The 15,724-nt window shown below is 32.3% G+C and overlaps 1 protein-coding gene across 1 annotated transcript; it reads left to right on the top strand.

Moving 5' to 3' along the window:
- Positions 1-7,760: 7,760 nt before the first annotated feature.
- On the top strand, positions 7,761-12,529 carry LOC142630057 (putative disease resistance protein RGA4). The gene is made up of 2 exons (XM_075804131.1): positions 7,761-10,677; positions 12,428-12,529. The coding sequence occupies exons 1-2, from the start codon at positions 7,813-7,815 to the stop codon at positions 12,527-12,529; spliced, it is 2,967 nt and encodes a 988-aa protein (XP_075660246.1). The 5' UTR covers positions 7,761-7,812.
- Positions 12,530-15,724: the final 3,195 nt, after the last annotated feature.

Genomic DNA, 15,724 nt, shown 5'->3' with positions numbered 1-15,724 from the left:
CGCTTAATGAATCAAATAAAATTGATATAATGCATAAGAAAATATAATAAGAAAGAGGAATGCAGACACCTTGCAAATAGTCGTGAGTAATTGGTCATCACCAATTATTGACACGATGGGCGTCGAGGTGTGAGGAAGAGAACATGCATAAAAACCATTAAAAACAAACAAATCAGGACAAATCCAGAACAATAAATTAACTCAAAATTGAAATAAAAAATGGAGGCAAATTAATGACTATGTACTAAATCAGTGAAATGCATTCTAATTCATTAGACATAAACAATTTTAATGTGAAAAATGCAATTATGTAAAGAAAAATTGTAAACATGAATACAAAGAAATAGACTAACAATTGAAAATTGGCAAAAAAAAAAAAAAAAACAGCAACAACAACAATGTCTACAACCCCACAAAAGAAAATCCAACACAGACCATAAAATTGCAGTAATAAATCAAAGAACTTCAATGGAAGAAAAGAAAAAACTGACCTCAAAGGGACTTTCTAATTTTAGTTGTAACTAGTCACAACCTCGCATGATGCGCAAAAATACGTGATTATTTTGTAATAGAATACACAATATATAATTATTTTCTAAAATATTCATAAAGTATTATATTATGATTAATTAGTCATGTGTAACAATGTGTTTTTGAAATATACAAAGTATGTGGGTTCCAGTTAGCTTAATTGGTAAAATTTCTGATAGTTGAATAAGAGACCTGGGGTTCAATCCTCGCCTACACCAAAAACTGGTTGGTGTCTTGGCTTGATGATAAAAAAACAATCATCAGAAGCAGACTTCATAGGTTAAAACTCCCTAAAAATATATATATACACACACACACAAAGTATGATCATTATCTCTCTTTTTGAATACATTGTTTATCTTAATGCATTAATAAATATATATTGAATCAAAACATACCCATATAAAAATACTTTGCAAACAAACAAAATGCCTTATTAATTGTCGCTTAACAATGATTAGTTGGATCATTTAGGAAAACAATTTATTGTTGATAATCTATTAAGATAACTTTCTTAGCAAAAACTACAAATTTGTCACGCCACAAGTATAAGTGCTTGTGGGGTGTGGGGGGCAAGGGCCGGGGTTCAAGTCTTCAGGAGGGAGCTTCATACACATATACACTTAGATTAGGATAAAGTAGAAATTCTATGTTGTATAAAAAAATATATATATATTAGCAAGATCTCATAATTAAGTTTCTATTATAATAATAATAATAATTGCAAAAGGTAAAATATATCACTTATCCAATTATTTTCGTTTAATTGACTTTTACTTTTGTCTGAATAAGTGGCGCTATAACTTACTTCTTATACAACTATTAAAAGTACTTTCTTTACAAAAACTACAAATCTGTCAACCCAAAAGGATTAAAAAATAAACAAAACTTAGTAAAGTCTAATAGTTTAACATCTAAATGAATCACTAAAAAATAAATTCTAACTTGCAAAGCAACTAATTATTAACCCAAATCATATCAAACCAATGGGTAAAGAAAAAGATCTTATGATATGGAATTGGAATACCAAAATACCTAGATATACATAAAAGTGATACAAATTTTCAAAAAAGAGAAACAAATGTGATGTGACAATTAAATAAACAATAACAAAAAAACTATTAATGGAAAAATAAGTGGTTGAAACAATTAAAAAATCACCAAAAGAGACAAAATTGGAGGGAGAGAGAGTATAAACATTTTTTGTCGTGAATAACTTGGAAGGAATATGAGAGAGAGGTCGAAATGAAATAATAAGAAATTTATATGAAATTTAAGATGGAAGATAAATGGTGAAAGTAGATAAAAGATTGAAAAAAGTGAAACGGTAGAATTTAAGAATATATAAAGGAGAAAAATTCGTATCTATAAAGAGAATCAAATGAAAATTTTAAGAAGACAATAATTGGAGGAGATGAAAGATTGAAGTAAGAAGACAACGGTTGAAGAAGATGAAAGGTTGAACAAAGTAAAAAAATGCAAAAATAAAAAATAAGAAAGGATGCTAGTGATGTGGCACAAATGTCTTTTTCTTCAGGGTCTCATTATGGAAGACAAAGAAAAAGAAAAGGGAATATAATACAAAATAAATAAATAAATAAGTTCATGACTTTCTAATAAGTGGGGAAACTCTTTTTCCTTGTCAATAGGTTAATAGAAGAGATCATGTAGCAAAGAAAAAATAAAATAAAATAAAAACCTAAGCTTTTTCTAGGCATGAGTTGCTATATATGCACTAATTTTAATTAAGTGGGGTTTCCTTTTTCATTTCAATGATGATCTTATTGGAGAACGTTTTCTTTAGCTGACTGAAAAAGTAAAGGCATAATGGGTGAAACAAAGCATGATAAAGATACAGATGCTCAACAGAGGTGAATAAAATTCAAAAGTGTAAATGTCGACATTATAAGATAATTCAACGTTGAGAACTAGACTAAGGTCCCATAGAGTGGATTAAAATAAACTAATGGCCTACCAATTTACCAGCATATGATAGAATCTCTATGTAAATTAATGTATATGATAGATGTAACAAAGTGTTTTTATCATAAGAAATTTTCATTTTAAATTTTCATTATCTCTACTTTTTGAAGTATACAAAAAATGATCATTATCTATCTTCATGAATACATTGTTTATCTTAATACATTAATAAATATATATTGAATCAAAACATACCCATATAAAGATACTTTGCAAACAAACAAAATGCCGTATATCAATTGTCGCTTAATAATGATTAGTTGGATCATTTAGGAAAACAATTTGATGTTGATAATCTATTAAGACAATTTCCTTTGCAAAAACTACTAATTCGTCCACTCAAAAAGATTATCAAATAAACAATTATTAGCAAAATCCCATAATTAAATTTCAATATGCATCATTATAAAACAACAACAACAACAACAACAATAATATAATTGCAAAAGCTAAAATATATCACTTTGACCTTTACTTTTGTTTGAATAAGTGGTGCTATAAATTACTTCTAATACAACTATTAAAAGTACTTCCTTTACAAAAACTACAAATTTGTCAACCCAAAAGGATTAAAAAATAAACAAAACTTAGCAAAGTCTCGTCCTTTAACGTCTAAATGAATCACTAAAAAAATAAATTCTAACTTGCAAAACAACTAATTACTAACCCAAATAAAATCAAACCAATGGGGTAAAGAAAAGGATCTTGTGATATGGAATTGGAATACCAAAATACCCAAACATACATAAAAGTTTATACAAATTTTTCAAAAAGAGAAACAAATGTGATGTGACAACTAAATAAACAATAACAAAAAAAAAAAACAATTAATGGAAAAAAGTGGTTGAAACAATAAAAAAAAATCACCAGAAGAGAAACAAAATTGGAGGGAGAGAGAGTATAAACATTTTTTGTCGTGAACAACTTGGAAGGAATATGGAAGAGAGGTGGAAATGAAGTAATAAGAAATTTATATGAAAATTAAGATGGAAGATGAAAGGTGAAAGTAGATAAAAGACTGAAAAAAGTGAGACGGTAGCATTAATTTAAGAATATATAAATGAGAAAATTTTATGTCTATAAAAATAATCAAACAAAAATTTTAAGAAAACAATGATTGGAGGAGATGAAAGATTGAACAAAATAAAAAAATGAAAAAAAAAATAATAAGAAAGGATACTAATGATGAGGTGCAAAAAAGAGTTTTGTAACTTTTATTGCAAAACTTCCAATATTATATATATATATATATATATATATATATATATATATATATATAGTATAGATGAATATGTACAGACATTTTTATTTTATTTTATTTTATTGTTTAGTTATAAATATCTAAATTAAAGTAAATTAATATGTAAAGGCAAAATTATATGTAAAATTAAAACCATCTCAGATGAATGTGTAAAGTCAATCTATTTGTATATTTAATATTGTCAAAAAAAATTATGAAAAAAAAATTAATAAGAAAAAAAAAAGATTATGTGGCCAATGACGTGGCGAATAAGGTAGCACAACAGAAACTTGACAACAATAAATTTTACGCTTCAAATTTTAGAAATTGGATGAATGATAAAGCTACAAATGCTCTACTAAGTTGAACAAAATTCAAAAGTGTAAATGTCAACATTATAAGATAATTCTCCATACTTCTTTTCAACAATTTTAACTCTCCAAGTGAAACTCAGCTCCTTGGTGACTCATTTTCTAATTCCATTTCCAGCTTATTGTATTTATCAATGGCAATTTTCACACTCCATGTGAAATTCCTCTTAATCACAATCATTGTATTGTCATCAATGAGCACATTTCGTTATTTTGTCAAACAGATGGGGCTGTAAGAAATTGTTTATGCTCTTAATCTAAAGATGGGGTTGTAAGACATTGTTTATGCTAACACTAATACTAGGATGAATTTTCCACTGAAATGCAGATCCAATCAAAGATAAAATCTAAAGTTAATCTGTGCAAAAAGAAAAGATTCAACTCAGCCGACCCACCATTATATTATATATGGTGCTCTTGCCTTTTCAATATACTTTTTTGACTCATTGGAAAATTAGGTGGGTTTTGCTTTTGTAATTTTGTTCAGCTACTAATGGCTAGTGGTAAGGATCTTCCAATTAACATGCTCCCAATTGGCAGCAAATACCCACCACAAGTTGTCCCTCAAGTAACACAGCCAATCAGGAATATACCACATATACTTCATTGACTAGAATAGACAACACCCTGATTCACCTTAAGGTGTGTGAGAGAAGTTATAAAAATAAGTGTAAAAGTAAAATTGTGAAAAATTAAAGGTTAATTTTTTTTTTCAAGAGCTAGGACTAAAAGTGACTTTTGAAATTTTTAATCTCAATCTTTAATGTGCAATTGCATGGTACGACACCTGATATCAATCCCTTAAACTTGAGCTAGTGGATTGCTAGAAATAACATGGGGATACATTTGAAACCTTTTTCTTTTTCTAGGCTACAATTATGGTGCTTTCGCCTTTTCCACTAATCGGTGTTGATTTTGCTTTCGAGTAAGGTTAGGGATACCACTTCTTTCCATATTATATATTATCGGTGATTTTACACTTTTTTTTTTAATAACGTGAAGTAGAATCCTATGATTCTTGATTCAATCTACAATCTGATCCATATGACCATCTCACCAATCCTTGTAGGACTTTGATCTTAATAACCATGTTGTGAACTGATGATATACCAAATAGACTTTACTAATCATAATTTGCCCTTAAGCTTAAGCTAGTGGATGAACGTGGAAATAAAATTATGGTGCTTTTGTCTTTCCACTAATTAATTGGTATTGGTTTTGCTATAGTTCAAGGCAAGTGTATAACTTGGACATATGGAAAAATTAATTTCCATTTTCCTAGGTCCTTGTAAAAACGTTCCCTAAATTTGGTCCACCAAAACCCAAAATTTAAAGTCCACAACCATTTAAAACAATCTCTAATGATATGTTCGGATTGAGAGAGGGAGGGGGAGTAAGTAAAGTTTGTCCAAAATTAGTCTATTTTCAACAAACTTTACTGTACTCCCTTTCACTCCCCCTCTCTCCAACCTTAATCCAAATGGCCATAAGTGCTAAATGCTCAAATTTGTGAAACAAGCCTAACGACCATTTTTCCACCATCGATAGAAATTGTTTAAAATCTCCCACCAAAACCACATTGGGCCCACAAAAAGCCTAAAATGATCCCGCACTGTCTAAAGCCTATTTTGAAAATGTGGCCATCAAATTGGGTTTATGTGTCTCTTTCTTTGGGTCCCATGATGATGGACAAAGAAAAAGAAAAAGAAAAAGAACAATAGTCTAAAATAAATAAAGTTTATGACTTTTGTGGTCTTCATTGGCTAGAGTTGGCCTCAAGTTTTTTAGATAGTGAATTCCAATGGATGCTTTGCTTACTGAAATATCTGAACGTAGGACTAACTTTTAAAAAATTTGAGTGCTACTTTATCTATTATAAAGTATATATCCAAGACTTTAAAATGAATACAAATTTGACCAATTTGTATTTAGAATGAGTGAGAGATAACCATTTAGAAAATATTCATTCTTATATGCTTGTGTTATTACCATGGTGTACCCAGAAACATTGTACTTTGCGTTATATTGTTACTTTAGGACGTTAAGTTTGTTTTGGGTGCTGGAACATGCAATTTTGAAAGTTCGAGTTTGGAGTTTGTTTATATATTAGTAATTTATAACGTAGTAGTTTTTTCCTTTTATAATTAATTTTTATTAAATTTTTTTCTTTAACATATCTTGATAATTAGGTATAGTCTCTAGCGATTTTTGATCCTTAATTCAACCCTACAGTCCGATCCATATGATTCTCCCTCTCATCCTATGTAAGAAGTAAGATTTTGATTTTGATAATCGTGGTGTGAACTTATGGTTGATTAAACCAAAGTTGGCCCTTAGATTTAAGATAGTGGACACAGTAAAGGAAGGTGGGCTACCTTTGAAATTTTGTACTAGAATACAATTACGGTGCCTTTACTTTTTCCAACAATGGTGTTTTCTCAAAAAAAAAAAAAAAAAAAAACTTATTGTTGTTATTTTACTTTTTAGTGCAGTTAGAGATACCTTGCAATATGTTAAAAATGTGATTGAAGCAACATCATTTTTATATGCCTCATCATTAATATTATTTTTATTATTTACTAATTACAACCGACGACATTAATCTTTCCAAAAAATATTGTAAACCTAGACTGTTTTGGTTTTGTTGACTACTATTTTCTTTTGCCACTTAAAGTGGAAGATTAGGTGAGTTGGTACCTCTGTATGCACAAAATGTTTGGGGTCCTAAGGGGGAAATGATTTGACCTATGAAGTTAATAGCATATTGTAATTATCTTTAAAAAGAAAAATAATGTTCAAGTTATTTATTTATTTTATCAGCTTAATAAATAAAAAAGACCCACTTTTTCTAGGTGCACTATTTTTTTGTTAACTTACAATAAATAATCAAATAAAAGTTAAAAAGAGAGAGATTAAAATGCACATGAAACCTTTTAAACTTTCAAGTGACAATTAATTCTTATTACATTGCAATATCAGGGAAGTTACAGAATGAAACTCAAAAGAAGTCTTTGGACTTTCTAAGAACCATACCAGTCATTATGGTCAAACATTTCACATTTGAGCTTTCCAAGCAAAACTTCTCTTGCTTAGATTGGCGCTTATAAAAGATTCAAGCTTATAGTGAATTCATGTTGTGAGAGGTGAAAATGGCCCACTACTACTATTTAGAAAAAAAAATTATCAATTTACCACTATTTTGGAAATATGTAAGGATTTGTTATGAGAATAGTAAATAGTAAGCAATAAGTTTAGAATCAAACAAATTTTTACGAAAAATATTTTAAAATGTTGAAATAACCAGTTGTCAATATAGATAATCAAATAATATCAATAATAATAATCCAAATGAAAACCAATGGAATAAATTTTACCCAAACATCATCAAATGATAAAAAAGAAAAAAAGACCCCCCCCCCAAAAAAAAAGAAAAAGAAAAAATAAATGACTGGGGGAAGTATGGAATAGTGGAGTCAAGTGGGCCATATAACCGAAAGCAGGGCTAGCCTAAAAAGATCAATTGGCTACATCATTTTCCGACTAGCTTTCGTTTAAATATGAAAGATCTTTAACGTGGGGACTCAAACTTTAATCTCCTCTTTGTTCTCTTCTTTCATCAGCCAGTTGCCATTTGCTCTTTCAGTACTCGTGTTAAACAAACAAATTTCCATTTCCAACTTCTAAACAATGGCTTGGGCTCTTGTTTCTGCTATCAAGGACCAGCTTAGTTATTTCATTACTTCAGAGTTCACGTCGATTGCTAATGTCAAGGGAGAAGTCCAGAAGCTTGAAAGCAAATTCCACACCATCCAGGCAATGCTCAATGATGCAGAGAAACGGCAAGTGAAGGAGGAAGCTGTGAAGCTTTGGTTAGATAAGCTCAAAGACGTATCCTACCAGATGGACGATGTGTTGGATGAGTGGAACACTGCCATGATCAAAGCCGAGATTGAGAAACAACAAAAAGATGATGAAGAAAAAGCTGAAACTAGTGCTGCTAAGAAGAGGAAGGTATGGCCCCCCATCTCAATTCCTAATCTTTTTCAGCATCGTGATATTGCTCATAAGATAAAAGAACTTAATGAAAAATTAGATGAGATTGACAGAGAGGGAGAGATGTACAAGTTTGTATTGACTAGGGACAATGAAGAAGTAGTTGAGAGACCAAGAACTACTTCCTTTGTTGATGTGTCTAAAATTCTTGGTCGTGATAAAGTTAGGGATGATCTAGTGAGAATCTTATTAGGCAAGGGTAGTGAAGAAGAGATAAACCCCCATGTCATCTCTTTAGTGGGCATGGGTGGTATTGGAAAAACTGCTCTTGCCCAACTAGCCTATAATCATCATGAGGTAGAGGCTCATTTTGAAAAAAAAGTGTGGGTTTGTGTTTCTGATCCTTTAGATCTGTGTAGGGTCGCCGAAGCAATTGTTCAAGCTTTTGGAGGTAGTGAGTCCAACATTACTGAATTGCAAAATCTATTAGAAAAAATATGTGAATTGATTAAGGGGAGAAAGATTTTTCTTGTCTTTGATGATGTATGGACTGAAGACTTCACATCATGGGAGCCATTTAGACTTGCACTCCAAAATAGTGCCCCAGGTAGTAGAATTATAGTCACCACACGTAAAAGAAGAGTTGCAAAGATGATGGAAAGTGCGAGCATGATTAATTTGGAGGTATTGTCTGAGGAAGATTGTTGGTCGGTGTTTAGTAAAATAGCATTTTGTGATAAGAATTTTGAGGTGTGTAAGCAACTAAGAGACATTGGCAAGAAAATAGCGAAGAAGTGTAAAGGCTTGCCACTTGCTGCAAAGACTCTAGGAAGTTTAATGCGCTTCAAGAAAAGTAAAGAAGAATGGGAAATGGTTTTGTATAGTAGTATGTGGGAATTCAAAGATGTTGAAAGAGGTCTTTTTGCACCATTGTTAATAAGTTATTACGATTTGCCCTCACCATTGAAACAGTGTTTCTCATATTGTGGCGTCTTTCCAAAAGATTATGTCTTTTCTAGTGATGAGTTGGCATTTATGTGGATGGCACTAGGATATATCAAGCCAGAGGCAAATATGGAGATGGAAATTACTGCAAGAGCATACTTTGTAAATTTAGCCATTCGATCTTTCTTCCAAGATTTTGTGAAAGGTGATGACAAGATAACAAGGTGCAAAATGCATGACATAGTGCATGACTTTGCGCAATTAATGCCAAAAAATGAATGCTTCACAATCAATAGTGACATAGGCTTGGGAGTAAATTATAAAAATGCCCGCCATTTGCAGTTAGAACTTCTGGAAAATACCAAATTTCCTGAGTCCATTAATAGTGGAAAAAATATACGCACTCTCATTCTGGTCAATCAAGGTAATGATAACTTATCTAATTTATTCCAACATTTTAGATGTTTACGGACATTAACTTTGAATTGTAAATATCTTGGTATGTTAAAGGAACTTCCAGATGCAGTGGAAAATTTCATACATTTGAGGTATCTCAAATTAATCGGTTATTGTGGAGATGGATTGCCTGAAACTATTTGTAATCTATGCAATTTACAAATTTTGAATATTAAAATTCAGGGCAAGGAGATCCTAAAATTGCCACAGGGGATGAGTAAGCTAATTAATCTAAGACATCTTAATTTGGATTTCTACTCCAGTTGGTTAAATGTAAAGTTTCCAAGAGGGTTTGGGAGATTGACTTCTCTTAGAACATTAAAGTTTTTCAACGTAAATGGTAAGGATGACAATGAAAGGTGTAAATTGGGAGAATTAAGAAATTTGAACCACCTTGAAGGGACTTTTCAGATAACTGGGTTGGGGAGCGAGGTAGATGCATGTGAGGCCACGAATGCACAACTGAAGAAGAAGATAAACCTTCGTACTTTGAGCCTATCGTTTGACAAATGGGATGGTGAGGAAATAATAAGGGAAAAAGATGCATTAGTTCTGCATGCCTTAGAGCCACCTCCTAACTTGGAATATTTAAGCATTAGAAGTTACAGGGGACCAACCATGTTTCCCAATTGGATGATGTCCTTGACAAATTTGAGAATACTTGAAATTTCGGAGTTATCTTTAGAGCATTTGCCTCCTCTAGGTAAACTTCAGTACGTCGAATCATTGACTATAGGGGATATGAAGAGATTGAAAAAGGTGGGAGTTGAATTTGTGGGAATAGAAGAATTCGAAAGGGAGAAAGACGATACAAGAATAACACTTTTCCCAAATTTGAGATCTCTCATCTTTTTGAATTTGGAGGAGTTGGAAGAATGGAATGGGATTGGAGGAGAAGAAGAGGACCAAGAAGAAGAAGACTGCGTCAGATTCGCTATAATGCCACGTCTTCAACATTTGAGAATCTGGAATTGCGAAAAGTTAAAGTCTCTGCCGAACTTCCTTCGTACAACTCCATCATTACAGAACTTGGAGTTATGGCTGAGTCCAATTCTGGAGGAATGCTGCAAAAGAGGGACAGGAGAGGAGTGGCCCAAGATTTCCCACATACCTAATATCGAAATTGATAAAGAGTTTGTGCAAAGAGACGGTCGAGAGGTAACTTCTTCGGGCACTTCTTCTTTTTCTCCTTGGGCTTCTTTTCTTTTGCAAAAAATCAAATTAATTTTTTTTTCAAAATAAATTAACATTCTTATTGTCTGCCAAAATTTGAATTGATGAATTGGGTTTGAATTGAACTTCTTCTGACGCAGAGACAGAGGTAAGTTCTTCTCATTGGGCTTCTTCTTCTTTTTTGGCAAAAAATCAATGAACTTTTTAATTGTCTGCCAAAATTTCCCACAGAAAAAAAAAAAACCTTGGTTGATGAATTTATGGGGTTCTCAGTGATTTGAATCAGGGGATTTATATTATATATTGTTGTACTTGTACATGTACATAACTAGCATGCATTGGCATAGCATCTGGTTCCTTATATTCCTTTAACTGCTTCATGGGTTCAATAAAAATCTCAGTCATTTCGAGATATATATATATATATATATATATATATATATGTATATATATATATGGGTCCTGCTCATTTTCTTGATTTAAGGATATGTATATAAGACTAATCTCAAATAACTAGCAAGTAGTTGCTTAGATTGGGTTATTTTGTGATTTATCTAAAATTGCTTGATAAATATCCAAATGAATATCCTTAAAAATCTCATTCATTTGCATATGTATAGACAGAAAACAGCTCCAATGTCTACCTACCTCTTTCGTATTCATTTATATGGGTCTTGCTCATTTTCTTGATTTAAGGCTATGGATATAAGACTAATCTCAAATAACCCATATGTTTTGCTTTTGGTACACGTAGAAAGACGATGAACTAAAATGGTTCCTGTGATCTCTATGTTTCTAGGTTCAATGTGATGGTGAAAGATGATTTTTGTCTCTGTGTGTGTGTTTGTGTGTTAGCAAAGTTCATTCTTGACTTGATTCACTGTTACAAGAATCTAGCCCTTGTGCATCTTCTTTTATTTTTCTAAATATATTAATTAAATTAAATATTCTAATTGAATCCCAAACAGTCCCATAGTTAAAAAAATTAATAATAACTTTAATTAGATTCTCAGTAATTTGAATTAGGCGATTTGTATATTGCTGTATTCATATTGCTTGGTGTGTATGCATTTCATGTTAGCTGTATTGGCTTACTTTGTTATTTTTAGATGGCACATGTCGAATGGTCAAGCACCTTAGCTGTATTGCCTGTTCCTATAGAGATGAGTGTCACCCCAAATCCATATATTTATGAGTTTGTGTACAGGGTAGGCTGCAAAATTTGAGTACCATTTCTTTGGTACTTTTTTGCATAGACATGGTTATGTATTCAGCCTATGTACTTGGACACACCATTTCTTTTGGAAGTTTTTTGGACGATCTTGTCTATTTATTCAGCCTCCTCCAGCCGCCGCCCCCCCCCCCCCCTCCCAAAATTTTTTTTATTGAAGAAGATCCTCTGTTTTTGAGAGGAGTTGTCACTTCACCTTGTGCTGCACCCTTAGGAAGAGTTGGAGACTAGCACTTCATTTTATTGCACTGCACCTTTAGAATCTGAGTAGATTTGCAATGGGAATAGGGAGTTGCAAGTTTGACATGTTCTAATATTTTAAACCTTTTGAACAAGTTCCTTCTACACAAACTTTCATAAATATCAAATGTATCTTCAAAATCCTGAAAGACCTGAGCTTATGCAAATGCCTATTCCAGTAAGTATTGGTTTGTATAATCAGCTATGTATATTTGACTAATCTCAAATAACTCATATGGTTTTCTTTTGGGCATGTATATTCAGTTTTATGAAGAAGAGTTTGATGAAGCTGAGGATAAAAAAAAAGAGTCTGATGAAGATGAGGTTGACAAAGAAGAGGATGACAAAGAACTCCATGACAAATAATAGGATGATGAAGTAGAGCACCTATGATCTCTTTGTTTTTGGGCTCATCAATTTTAGCTACAGGTTCAGATTTTTGGATGATTATGGTGAAAGATGATTTGCATTTGTGTGCGTGTCTGTAAAGTTCATTCTCAGCTTGATTCAGCATTGCAAGATTGATAACAAGATTGTGCAAATAGACAGTTGAGGTAACTTCTTCTGTCACTTCTTTTATTTTGCAAAATATGAATATAAAATTTGAAAAAAAAATCAACTAAACATTTTAATTGCCCGCCAAAATTTCCCAAAGAAAAAAAAAATGCTACTTGATTAATTTATCTGGTTCTCAGTAATTTGAATTAGGCAATTTATATTATATATTGTTGTACTTATACACATAACTAGCATGCATAGCATCTGGTTCCTTACTTCCTTAGATTCGTTTAACTGCTTCATAGGTTCAATATATATCCATATTAACATCCTTTAAAATGTCAGTCATTTCCATATATATAAAGAAAACAACTCCAACGTCTACCTCTTTCTCATTCATTTCCTGTTAAATTTTTATATATTTGGGTCTTGCTTATTTTCTTGATCTAAGGCTACGTATATAAGACTAATCTCAAATAACTCATATGGTTTTCTTTTGGGCATGTAGAAAGACAATGATGAAATAGTTCCTGTGATCTCTGTGTTTCCAGGTTCATGAGTTATGGCTTCAAGTAGAGATTTTTGGATAATGATGGTGAAAGATGATTTTTGTTTGTGTGTGTTGACAAAGTTCATTCTTGGCATGATTTAGTGTTGCTAGTCAAATCTAGTCCTTGGGCATCTTCTTTTATTTTGCTAAATTTATCAACTAATATTCTAATCGATTGCCAAACAGTCCCACAAATTTAAAATCTAATAACAAGTTTAATTAGATTCTGAGTAATCTATACTACTATTTAGGCGATTTGTATTTTGCCATATTCACATAACTAGCAAAGCATGTGGTTTCTTATATTCGGTTATCCTATGATGTATCTACAATTGTTTCTACTAATAAAAAATGATCACGGTGACAAATCTTACTCATTTGCATATAGAGAAAACAACTCCAATTGCTCTTGCTAATTTCCTTCAGTTTGGGCATGTAGAATCTTGGGAGGTGGTTGTTTAACAAAGACAGAAGAAAATGACAAAGAAGAGGATGACGAAGAAGAGCACGCTGAAGAAGAGGACCTATGATTTCTGTGTTTCTAGGTTCATGATTTTAGCTTCAAGTAAAGATTTTTGGATGATGATGCTGAAAGATGATTTGTTTGTGGGCAAAGTTCATTCTTGGCTTGATTCAGTGATGGAGCAAATTGTGACCCATGGATGCACATTTTAGAGAACGCTACAGAAGAAACTTCTTTATCAGTTCATATGGTAGCATGGAAGGGTATCATGGCCATTTCCTGAGTAATCCATATTATATGGTGGCAGATGAAAGGTGAGCAAGGTAGTTGACCAATTTTCAACTTTTGTAATTTCTAGCCTTATGTTTTAGGGTATGAAATATAGTTTGCCAATTTTCATGGGTTAATGTTACAGACATAGGTGATCGAGTACAAAGGTGTGTAGAGAGTGGGAGAGAAAGGAATGTTATCACTAGGAGTGGAGGGCATGAGCTGAAAAATGCCACACTTCCCCCCCCCCCCCCCCCCATCAGCAGTTGCGCAATCCATGGGTTAATGTTACAGAACATTGGATTGATGTTTTTCATGAGGATGGCAGGGGGTGGATGGTTAGTTGTAAAGATGCTCTTGATGTTGAGGATGATTTGGGGACTGCTTCAAGTATCAGGAGAAGGGATGATCCTAATTTTGGCCATTGTGTACCATTGGAAGCACTTTTGTTGATTGCTCTTTTTTCAAGTGCAAGGACAGCTAGGGAGAAGTATGCTGCTTGGATGCTATAGTTGAGCAGCGACAACCAAGGAGGAGAGGCTCAAATGGAAGCTAGTTCAAAGGGTGTGCAGGGGGTTATTGTCTCAATGGATAATCGACATATTTTGCTGGATCTTTATAAAGGAAATTGTAGCAGCTGGAAGTTGATTTAAGAGCATTCAGGGAATCTTTAATTAATGTTTGGTAGAAATATGTTGATAGAAGAATATTAGATGGGGTATCAAATTTTTTTCAGGTAACAGTTAAATACTATAATGCATCTTGGCAGAGTAGTTAGCTTCTATCTTTCTATCTTAGTATCTTTTCTTCATAATGAATTAAAAAGAATATGACAAAAAATTTCTCCTTTCCCCTTGATCCATCACTTCCATACTACAGGGGGTGGCTATGGCCATGACTACCTACCCTTTATCTGAAGTCCAACCATGCTGACCAATGGATGCACATAGACTCAGTTAGACTTCAAACAATTGGTAAGCTTATGAAGAATTGATATAATGTTGCACATTTGTAGTTTAAAATGTGACATTAAAATGCCTTTTTTTTTTTTTAAATTAAAAAAAAAAAGGAGAAATTTTTTGCTAGGTTTAAGGTAAGGCATCCTATAATTGATTGGACACCTTTCTTCATGAAGACCTTATTTTGCCCATTCAAGTGACAGTATTTTTAAATTTCTATTCCCTGCTAGATTAAAAAACTAGTCCCAACAAGCTAATGTCTACCTTTATCAAGATTGACTCTTATTGTTTTTGTGTGTGTGTGTGTGTTATATTGGGAAGGATGCCATCTATTGTTCCTAAAAGACTGAAATTGATGAAGTTAATACACTATAAAATTTAGTCACTTAATTCAGGTCCAGAGGAGAGCTAGTAATGAACCATTAGTAGAAGTAATAAAAAAAAAGACTTGTCAATTAGGGAAGTAAAAGAGCATGACTTTAGATAGGATAGAATGGAGGAAAAGAATTCATATGGCTGACCCTTTCTAAACTTTTGAGGATCCATAACCAATCCCAAATTTTAGGACTAAGGCTCTGTTGTTATTGTTGATAATTCACTTGTTTCTTATACTATAGAGTATAGAAGGCTCATCTCTAGATTTATTATTATTATATATATATATACACACACACACACACACACATATACCCCCACATTGGATCATGATTTCCTTTACTTTTCCACCAATCTTTAGAATTTAAAATGCAAAATATCAATGCAATTTCAATATTTAAGTATTAGACACAGACTAATTATAATTAACAATAAAGACAAACAAT

Source organism: Castanea sativa, chromosome 3, assembly GCF_040712315.1.
Source record: "Castanea sativa cultivar Marrone di Chiusa Pesio chromosome 3, ASM4071231v1".
NCBI lineage: Eukaryota > Viridiplantae > Streptophyta > Magnoliopsida > Fagales > Fagaceae > Castanea > Castanea sativa.
This window is presented reverse-complemented; position numbering and strand designations above follow the sequence as displayed.

Excerpts from the sequence above, each read along its gene's own strand:
- LOC142630057 (XM_075804131.1), top strand. The coding sequence starts at position 7,813 with ATGGCTTGGGCTCTTGTTTCTGCTATCAAGGACCAGCTTAGTTATTTC. Across the intron at positions 10,678-12,427 it reads TGCAAAGAGACGGTCGAGAG|TTTTATGAAGAAGAGTTTGA; the intron begins GTAACTTCTTCG and ends ATGTATATTCAG.